This window comes from Solanum stenotomum, chromosome 7, assembly GCF_019186545.1.
Source record: "Solanum stenotomum isolate F172 chromosome 7, ASM1918654v1, whole genome shotgun sequence".
In the NCBI taxonomy this organism is placed as follows: Eukaryota; Viridiplantae; Streptophyta; class Magnoliopsida; order Solanales; family Solanaceae; genus Solanum; species Solanum stenotomum.
The window spans coordinates 12,581,286-12,591,597 of NC_064288.1; the positions used below are offsets into that span (position 1 = coordinate 12,581,286).

General features: G+C 35.2%; 2 protein-coding genes across 2 annotated transcripts; one reads left to right on the forward strand and one right to left on the reverse strand.

Annotated features, from left to right (window-relative positions):
• Positions 1–594: 594 nt before the first annotated feature.
• On the forward strand, positions 595–4,984 carry LOC125870257 (uncharacterized). The gene is made up of 5 exons (XM_049550646.1): positions 595–1,022; positions 1,743–2,993; positions 3,542–3,691; positions 3,777–3,957; positions 4,583–4,984. Exons 1-5 carry the CDS (start codon positions 798–800, stop codon positions 4,756–4,758), a joined length of 1,983 nt encoding a protein of 660 aa, XP_049406603.1. The 5' UTR covers positions 595–797; the 3' UTR covers positions 4,759–4,984.
• A 251-nt stretch (positions 4,985–5,235) lies between these two features.
• On the reverse strand, positions 5,236–7,533 carry LOC125870258 (uncharacterized). Its single transcript, XM_049550647.1, has 3 exons — positions 7,182–7,533; positions 5,623–5,865; positions 5,236–5,476 (listed from the first exon to the last, which is right to left on the reverse strand). Exons 1-3 carry the CDS (start codon positions 7,474–7,476, stop codon positions 5,346–5,348), a joined length of 669 nt encoding a protein of 222 aa, XP_049406604.1. The 5' UTR covers positions 7,477–7,533; the 3' UTR covers positions 5,236–5,345.
• Positions 7,534–10,312: the final 2,779 nt, after the last annotated feature.

Consider the following 10,312-nt stretch of genomic DNA (forward strand, 5'->3'; position numbering starts at 1 on the left):
CATCAGGCTGTTTGGACATAGAAGCCTGTTCAGAGACTTGTTTCGCCGATTTTATCTTGTCATCAATTTGAATAATCAGATTAGTTAGATTATCTAACTTCTTATCTAGAGAACAAATGTGTTCACCAATGACTTTAACATACAAACCCAAATAATTATTTTGAGAATTTTTATTATTATTATTATTATTATTATTATTATTATTATTATTATTATTCCTCTTATAAATAATTTGTGGTGGTAAAGAAATATGTGAATGATAGGAAAATATTATTACTTATGGACGTAAAATATAAATTTATTTTGTTTTAATTTTTTTTTAAGTATAAAAATCTTAAATTAATCAACTTTTTATCATGTTAACTGCTTAAATGTATTCAGACATTTTGATTAAAAAAAGTGTTTATCAGCACTTATTTGCCAAACACATCAACAACTTTTTTTTTAACTGCAGCACTTTTATCCAAACACATAACTACTTATCTTTAAAATAAGTTCCAACACTTTAAAAAATTATTTTCTTTAAGTCAATCCAAACGGGCTCTAAGTCCTAAGCAAATACTATTGAAATATGACAAAAAGAAAAGAGGAAAAGAACCAAATGGGATCGGATCGAAGGGCAATATACCGCAAGTCTAAACGGGTCAACCAGCCAAAACCCCAATGGATCCAAAATTGTTCAAACCTTTTGATCTAAGTTTTAACACACCTTGAAGCTCTTGTAATGGCGGAATTATTCGATTTATCTTTCACATATTCCCAGTTTCAATATCAACGATAACACAGGAGCTCCATTAATGGTTCGGTTAAGATCAATTTTGCTTTTTCTTCTGCTCTTTAAGAGTTTCGGGTCAATTATTGCCGAAGAGGAAGATCAAATTGAACAGTTCTCGGAAGCACTCTTGTTGAGGCCATTGCCAGATCGTAAAGTGCTTGCCCATTTTCATTTCGAAAGTAAAGTCCCACCAACTCGAACACATGGCAGCCACCACCATCTTTTCCCCAAATCCATTTATCAGCTGGTACACTTTCAGATGCATCAATCTCTTTTTCTTCATTTTCGGTTTCTTAATAATCTTCTTATCTGAAACAATAATGGCATATTTTAGTTCTGTATGTATATCTCAAAATTAGACGCAATTAGCTAAAACCATAGCACAATGGAAGTAATACGAACTAGTTGGGATTAAGGGTATCATATTTACATTAGTTCCCAGTTTTTTTTATATCAGTACGAATGTGTAGAGATAAGCCTAAGATTTAAGAACTTTAACTCTAACGAAGACTTAATCCTTAAAAGACCAATCATTTAGTATTAGAATGAAATGGAACCAAATGGAGAAGAATGGATACAGAGCATTCATGTGGCCAGTCCCAACTAGTTAGGGATGGAGGCATAATATACTATGAGTGTCTTCCATCTAGATAATTAATATCGAAGATGGGTATCTTTACATAACGGATATGATAACTGTTAAATCATTGTATACAAATGCAACTTCTGTAGAACAGGGGAATTGTGGTAATTAAGATAGGATGATGAAAAGGAAAGTTGCAATTATGGTTTTAATTGTTTGTGTTTTATAATCCTGAAAAATATTGTCTACTTACCTACCACTAATAAGTAGTGAGGTGGCGTGAGTTTTTGGCTGAACATTTCTTGCATACTCTAGGTTGTTATTTTTTGTCATACATGTCTAGCAGTTGATTGCATGAAAACATAACACTCACTGTGTAATTAGGTCCATAAATTTAGAGTTCGAGAAATGGAGCTGTCGTTCACACAAGGTCGCTGGAATTATGCACGCTGGGGTGGACATGATCCCATTTCAAGTAGAAATGCAAAGCCTCCTGGAGTTGAACTGTGGGCTACTTTTGATGTTCCACAACATCAGGTCGACGCTTCATGGAGAAATTTAACACATGCTCTTTCAGGGCTCTTTTGTGCTTCTATTAACTTCCTAGAGTCATCAACTGCTTATTCTTCTCCCCAATGGAGCTTCAAGTCATTTGCTACAAATATCAGGTATGGCACCTTGCCCCGTGAGGCTGTTTGCACAGAGAACCTCACTCCTTGGCTAAAGTTGCTTCCTTGCCGAGACAAAGCTGGACTTTCTGCATTGATGGACAGACCTTCTATCTACCGAGGATTTTATCACTCTCAGAGGTTGCATTTAGTCTCAAATGAATTTGATCTAGCTGCAGCAAGTTCTGGAATGGTGCTTGAACAGACACTTACTGTTGTTCTCCAACCGGTTACTTTAGGAAGTGGCATGACATCATCTGTTGCAATACAGCAACCAAGTTGGTCACTGAGCTCATTGTTTGGACGGAAAGTTAGTGGAAGGTGTGTTCTTTCAAATGCTAGTAATGTGTATGTCCAATTAGAGCCAGATTTGGTGTCTGAATTGAAGACTACTTCAGAGACGCAACAACAATCTGATGTTGAGAATTTGATATCTCAAGCTTGGAGTGACATGAGCTTTGAAATGTCTGAGTCGGCAGTCAGGGTAATTCAAGAAGCCAATGGCTTTCAGAAGGAGTCATCCCTTCTGTATGAATTTTCTCTAGAAAATTTTAGTGATTCAAGGCCATTCGACTTGGAGTTCAGGTGGAAGCGTCCCGTGACATGGTCATCTCAACTGGCACCCTTGCAGGCTCGCAGGTTCCTTATGGGAAGTGGGAATGAAAGGGGTGCCATAGCCATCTCCTTGAAGTCTGTAGGAAGAAGTGAGTACGCAAAATCTTCTGTCAACGAGGAAGGAAGATGCTCGTTACGGGTTGATCTGTTCCAAGTTGTGCCTTGGTATGTCAAGGTTTATTACCACACGCTTAAAGTGTTTCTAGATGAACGTCTTCACAGTTTAGCAGATGTTGTAGAAAGGACAAATGTTTCGCCTTCTGAAGACAAGGTTTCTCCTGGGCTAATGGAAATAGCATTGCGATTGCCATGTGATGTGCACTCGGTGATATTGACATTGGAGTTTGATAAGGTACCTATCCCCTTTTACAGTTTATCTAGAATAAATCTGCTGAAATCTAAGTTTTATTGAGATTGGAGTTTGATTGCCAATATCAAAGAACAGTGGTCAGATAGGACAGCTATTTAATCATCTCGTTATATTTCTTAAGCTCTTTTGATAACGAGCTATCTAATTATCTCATTTAGGAGTAGTTGTATAGGAGATTGGCATGTATAGACGTAAATCTTTGTGGCCCAAGCAGGTTTCACATGAAAATATTTGTACATGGAGGAGTGACAAAGTACCTTATAAGTTGAAAGGATATCAGATGTTGTCAGGCCTTTCTGTAGTCTTCAACTTTTAAACTTCTTTATATCTGCTTGTGTGGTTAGCTTGTAATTCTGTCTGGGCCAGGGATAGGGATGGTTAAAACATAAAGGTGATCTCTTCTATTTCTTCTCCTATATCTATGTGGATCTGAATCTAATGTAACTGGTAGAAAGCAACATGCACATTAACTTTAGTGATAGACCGAAAATTGTTTAACATTACCTTTATTTATCTGGATTCCTTCACAGGGTTTTCTGCACATCGATGAGTATCCTCCAGATGCTAACCAGGGATTTGACATTCCATCAGCTTTAATCAGGTTTCCTGAGATCAAAACAAAGATGCATTTATTTGAGGATAAATCTGCTTGCAAGTCACCTATCTTATCCAAGCTACAGGTATCAATTGTTAAACAAGTGAAGCTCTGATGTAATATGATATTGTATTGGATATGCATTATATTGAGCATCTGCTTCTTTTCAGGAAGAAAGCCCTGTTCTATGGTACACAGAAGTATTGCTTGTACCCTTGACCACTCCTGATTTTAGCATGCCATACAATGTTATCACAATTACGTGCACTGTATTTGCTCTATATTTTGGATCACTGCTTAATGCGTTACGTAGGCGTGTTGAAGAGGAGGAGAGACTTGTGAAAAGTAAAGGTAAATTTTCCCTGGTAATGACTATGATGTTGCTATATTCACTGGGATTCTACTTAATGGTGAAAGTAGTCATTCTCAGTTGGATTTGCATGGATGTATGTTTATCTTCATGCAGTCGACTTAATATCTCTAGTTCCAGTAATCAAAGCAAAAGATCTATTACCAACTTGTTGGAATTTGGGGTATTGTTATTGTTTAACTTACACTGTCTTGGTGTTTCCCAAGCATCAATATTTATATGTCATTGTAGGGTTAAGGGTGCCATTTGGAGAATCTCTAGTCCTACGAAATCCTAATTTTCCTTAAACTACAAATTATGTAGTATTAGAATGAAATGCATACAAATAGAATGGAATAAACATAGAGAGAATCAATAAAGCTTAATGCCTTGAACAATTAATTTGATGTGGAACTGTAGCTGATATAGGTTAAGCTTAAGTTGGTGTTTCAGATATTGATCTTGATACCAGTTTTGTTTAGCAGTTGAATGAAATGGACAAGGATAGAGACAGTATTCTTATAGCTAACACCAACTAGTTTGAATGAAGTTGTTTGAAATATGATAGGGTAATTTAGTGAGTGTTTCAGATGTTGATCTCAATCTTTCTTTTCTGCCTGCTTGCAGCTGCCAAGCCCAGTGGTCCGATAAGCGTGCTACTGTCCAAGTTATCAGCTAAATTGAGAGGAAAACCGGTGGAACCACCACCCTCATCCTCTTCATCTAAAGTCAGTTATAAGCTGATTCTCAGAGTGATACTGATGGCTGGTATTGCTGCTGCTTGGCAGTACTTCTATGGATGACCTCCAAATGAAGCTACAGAAAGAAGTTTTGTACTATATGTTACATGATTGCCACGGTACTTAGCATAGATTTTATCAATCAAACAAAATCTCCCTTGTTTAGGATTCAGCATTGTATCATCCAAATTAATTGTCAACCACTATGGCGAGTTCCTTTTTTTTACGTGTCTGATTCCTGTATCGCGCATCCCCAACTTCATTCATTATCAGGTACCAGAATTTTCAATCTTTTGTATAACTAAGAAATGTTTCAAAAAGTAAGGTCAGATGTACAAGTTCATACACTTCTGCTCTTCTAAAAGTTGCTTTGAATTTTGTGAAAAGGACTTGCTTGTGAAATTGGGTGGCTTGATACCACAATGATAGATGGTAATGTGGTTTAGAAAAGGTAGAAGGACATCTTGCCCATCGGAAACTACATAGAACAAGCCATAATCTACTTTGACAAACTCACAAAATGCTCTTGCAATTTGAAACTTGTGTCAGCAACAACTTTAACCGATTGGCAAGTATTTACAGGTGAGTACAATGCTAACGATAACTTCAATATACAACTACCTAACTAACACAGTTTGTGTTTGGCCAAATTATCGTATCCTCTTGAACGGGGTGGTTACAACCATCTCATCATCTCTAAACCTTTTCAGCTTTTCACACGCTAAACTGCATAAAAGTGGTCTATCAGCGTTTGGGAAATCCACTTGTTCCTCTCTCAAACCTGAAAATACATCAGAAATAAACCAGTGATATGAGACCAAGAGATAAAGAGTACAACAGTTCACATTGAGCTTCCAAATGTGGAAAATGAGCTCAAAGATTGAGATAATAATAAGACACCATTAAGCCTATTCTATTGTAACAAACCTTCATCATATTCATCTGTTCTTGATCTCTTTAACAGGCACGAACCTTCCAAACAAAGCTTCCTTTTCAGGTTCAATGACATTCCTGCACTAGCAAAGTTGTATAATCTGTCATTACCTCTAGAGCTTCCCTTGAATTTCTTGTTACTAAGGGAGTTGGTTTCCTCATGGCATTTCTCTCTCTCATCATTGAGATCCTTCTTGCAGAGCAACCCATTATCAACTAGTGTTGGACTATGCGATCCTGCACAATCACAGAAGAATAGTTTGAAACATGGTTCATAAGCGGAGAATGGTGATGGGAGATGAATAGGTAACCACAATAAATAGTTCTTAGAAGTGTTCCATGACATGCTGTAGGAATACTACTCCTCAATAGCTTCAAAAGCTTAATTCTGCGATATATTATGTAAACAAGCTGCAGCGGGAACAAGTGATCCATCCTTTCAAAATGATATTAATAAATCTTTGAAACCTACTATCTTTTCACATGCTATTCACTAATCAACCTTCAACTTGTTAGGCAGTAGCTAATAGACATTATGAGAAGTTCTGCAGACAAACTAGTAGCTAAAAAAGGCTGATGTACAGAAAGGCATGCAATTTTGTACTCCTGACTGCATAAGATGTGCTAGCAGTTTTTCCTTTTCATAGCGGATTCAAGAAATATTCTCCTCTCCTGCCCAAACCAGAGAGCAGGAGATACTTGCAGACTATGCTGGTGGAACTCTTCAAAATGCCAATGGGTGCGTGTCGGATTCTCCAAAAGTAGTACACTTTTGGAGAATTCGACATGGGCACGACTTTGAAAGTGAAGAGCCCGCACAAGTTAGCTTACAGAGTAGGCACACTTAAGAAACATCAGCCATTGTGTCAACCCTAATAGCTGGACCAAAACATGGAATGTATAGTCGTATTATGTTAGTGGATCAATCCATTAATCATACATTTATATATTTAGCATATGAATTAGTCGGCATAATTGGTTTCCATCCAGGCTTAGGTAAACCTATTCAAATTTGTATCATATGTTTTTGAAGGCACAAATAAGTCCTAACGGAAAACAAGTTACATAAGTTAATTATCTCCTCCGTACCCACCAAATCCCCAACCCCCATCCCTTTACCCACTATCCTCGAACCCCCACTGCCCATCCCACTCCACCTACACAATGTTTAGCTAGATAACATAAAAATGCTCTTGAGATAAGTAATATATTCTTGCCTACTTACCAAACACTAGAAAATAGTAAGAAACTCTCTTGTTTTCCTTGTACGAAATAAGAACATTTTCCTTCATAACAAACACACCCAAATTCTTTACACCTAACATGGGGTTAATTGAAAGAAACCCAAATCAAATTGTCTCATAAGACTGCTAAACCGTTTATACCCATATTAGACCTTCTCTGGTCCACTTCTCAGCCTAAAAGAAAAACCCAATATTTTGACTCCATTTAAGTATCGGAACAAAATTTCACCAACATATTCAACAATTTAAGCTTTAAAATGCATCTCTTCACTCAAAAAAGTTGAAGAAGAAGAAAAAAAAGATGCTTACTTTTGGACCCAAGTTTAGAGAGATGCCCTTGAAGAATTAGTGGGTGAGTGGAGAAGCCACGAGCAGAGAAGAAGGAAAGTAGTGATTTCCATGTAATAGAAGAAGCAATAAAATCAACCTCTTTACTCATAAAGTGACAATTTATCTTCAATGTAAATGGGTTAAGCCCAAAAATGCGTGCAATGGAACCAAGATCAAGTCTTTCTTCTTCCCAAACCATGATTGGTACTACCATATTTGATACTAAAGGACACAATAGCTTGATTTCTATCTGCTTATTACTATCCCCTTTCATCTTTCTACCAAATTTTTCTGGGTAGGACTCGACGTTTAATAGCGTAGTGAGTGACTTCTTCTTACAACTTCTAACGGACTTCTAGAACTCTCTCTAACTTTTTATTTTCTAATTTGGTAACCCGGATTGAGGTACTTCCCATATATTAACTCTCTCTGTTTAAAAAAGAATGATCTACTTTTCTCTTTAATTTATTTAAAAAAGAATGATCTATTTCCATTATTAGTAATATTTTTATTTTAATTTTTCACGTGACATATTTAATGCTATAAGATTAAAATGTAATTTTGTACATTTAATATAACTTTAATTTAAACCACAAGATTCAAAACTCTTTTTTATTTTCTTAAATTTCGTGTCAAGTCAAACTAAATCACTCTTTTTAAACAAAGAGAGTAATAATTTCAAGAGAAAACACATAAAATCCCTGAACTTAGCAAGACAACTTACTTTTAACATTTTAACTTTACATATAATTATTTATCTTCCTATTCTTATTTGAAATGAATTTTATACCATCTTAAGATCATAATATCAGTTTCACAGTGGCAAGTGCATCTCACAAGCACCATGTCATCAACTCATCAGCGCCACATCAGTGCCACCTTGAAAATTATTTAAATTTTGATATTTTAGTTCTTCTTTTATTTCTTTTTATTTATTAACAATTTTAGAAAAAAATGAAGATTAATCTAACGTTAAAAAAATTCAAGTTCATCACCATTAATATAAACACTACCATAAATAATGATTTTGAAGCAATAGTTTTCAACACCAACAATCCTCTCTTTTCAATTTTCAAAACTAGTGATTCAAATCTTGAAAAAAAGATGATAGTCTTCTTAAAAGTGAAATTGAATGAGCGAAAGATCAGAAGTAAAGAAAAAAATGTGGGGGGTTCGTTAGGAGAAAAAAGTGAGAAAAATAGTGGTTGAAGGCAGAGAGGTTTGGAGCAGGAGAAAGAGGTTGGGCTGTGGGGTTCGAAGAACAAGAAATGTGGTGGGGAGTTTCGAAGAAGAGCAGGGGGTGTTTCAAATAAGAAGAATGAGGTGGTGCAATGGTGGCTGAAGGTGGCAAGGGGTGGTGGGGTGTGGGGAAGAAGAAAGGGTGGCGATGCTAGTAGCTAAGGGTGGGGTGGTGGGTGTAATGAAAAATAATTGGCTGAAAAGAACAAAAAACGGGACCCACTTATAATTTTACTCTTTAATTTTTTTCCCAATACGCACTTTTATTCTTTTAACTTTGTCACGTCATCGATTTGAGTGCATTTAAATTCACTTGATCTGAGATTAGGGGGGTAAAGAATTACGCATAGAGTTATAGTGCTAAAGTAAGTTGTCCTGCTAAGTTCATGGGTTCTTTTTATGTGTTTTCTCTAATTTCAATCTTTTATCTATGCAATAATATTTTTTTATATGATATAAAATATATATTTTTTTAATCTAAGTAGTTATAAATTGTTTATTTAAGTTCATTATAATGTAGAATAATTTTTTATCAATTTGTCACAAAATCTAATGTATTTATAATTATTATATTCATTAAATATGTATATTTGTTTTTTCCCTTTTTTTTACTATTATAGAAGTGTGAGTAATGAAAGTGGTATCAACGTAAAATGTCAATATAATTCAGATGAGTAATATTTTAGACTTTTGATGCTGCATTCTTATGCTAGTTGTGTCTGATTTTAGCCTTGGTAAGGTTTTTTCCCTTCCAATCTATCTTTGCTTATTGCATTTGTTTCCTGGTAATTTCTTACTTAATTTCACCAAATTATGCTTTTATCCCCCGTTCTAAAGGAAATATAGAAGATGACATTACACATATATATTTTATATCTAGTTGTGGCTCTATCTTCTTCCTAATTATTTGATTATAACTAACAATCTTTAAAGTGAAATATGCATCCAACATGATGTTCACAAATTTTTCTTTGTAACAATGAAATTATAGCTGAATTAGCCAATGGCACTGGAGGTGATTCAAGTATGATAATAATTGACGGAGGTTTTGACCTTCATGAAATTTGTTGGCACCATGAAAAAAGGTTAGTCAACTCACTCTATAAATTGTACTCAATCTCTTAATTTCCTTCTCTTAGCAATGTTGGCATGTTTAATATGCTATACAAGAACTGAGTTTTCCATATAGTAGAAATGTGAGTTAAAGGGAGATATCAACATGTTTGTAAAGTATCTTTTTATTTTTGTCCAAGGATATTTTAGAATCTTAAGAAAATAATGAAACGTGTCTCTTTTCGTAAAAGGAATTGCCACCGCATTAGGTTCTCTTTGGACTTTTGAGACTGACAAAACTAACAACATAGGCTGAGAAACAATGAACTTTCTCCATTAATGGAGATTTGAGCTTTCACCAACGATCAGAGGAAAAGAGAAAATATATTATTGAGAATGTGAAAACTGAAAATAATTAATACAATGATTGTGTATATATATACACTGATCGACTCTGACACATCTAACAAACTTTGTGATTCCTAACTAACTAACTCTATGAATGAAAAATAACTAACTAATTACTCTATGAATGAATAGTGTACATCATCTACTAATGTACTTATCACCCCCTCAAGTTGGAGGTGAGTTAATTACAGACAACTTGCTTAATAGAGTAGTATGCTTGACTCCTGTTAAGGCTTTAGTAAAGACATCAACCAATTGTGAATCTGTGGGGATATGGTGGAGTGTGATCAATCCTTGTTGCAACTTGGTTCTGACAAAGTGACAATCCACCTATATATGTTTAGTTCTCTCATAAAAGATTGGATTCTTAGCAATGTGAACTGCTGCTTGACTATCACAAAAGACATGTA

Excerpts from the sequence above, each read along its gene's own strand:
- LOC125870257 (XM_049550646.1), top strand. The coding sequence starts at position 798 with ATGGTTCGGTTAAGATCAATTTTGCTTTTTCTTCTGCTCTTTAAGAGT. Across the intron at positions 2,994-3,541 it reads TGACATTGGAGTTTGATAAG|GGTTTTCTGCACATCGATGA; the intron begins GTACCTATCCCC and ends ATTCCTTCACAG. Across the intron at positions 3,958-4,582 it reads GAGACTTGTGAAAAGTAAAG|CTGCCAAGCCCAGTGGTCCG; the intron begins GTAAATTTTCCC and ends GCCTGCTTGCAG.
- LOC125870258 (XM_049550647.1), bottom strand. The coding sequence starts at position 7,476 with ATGAAAGGGGATAGTAATAAGCAGATAGAAATCAAGCTATTGTGTCCT. Across the intron at positions 5,866-7,181 it reads CTCTAAACTTGGGTCCAAAA|GATCGCATAGTCCAACACTA; the intron begins GTAAGCATCTTT and ends GTGATTGTGCAG. Across the intron at positions 5,477-5,622 it reads AACAGATGAATATGATGAAG|GTTTGAGAGAGGAACAAGTG; the intron begins GTTTGTTACAAT and ends ATGTATTTTCAG.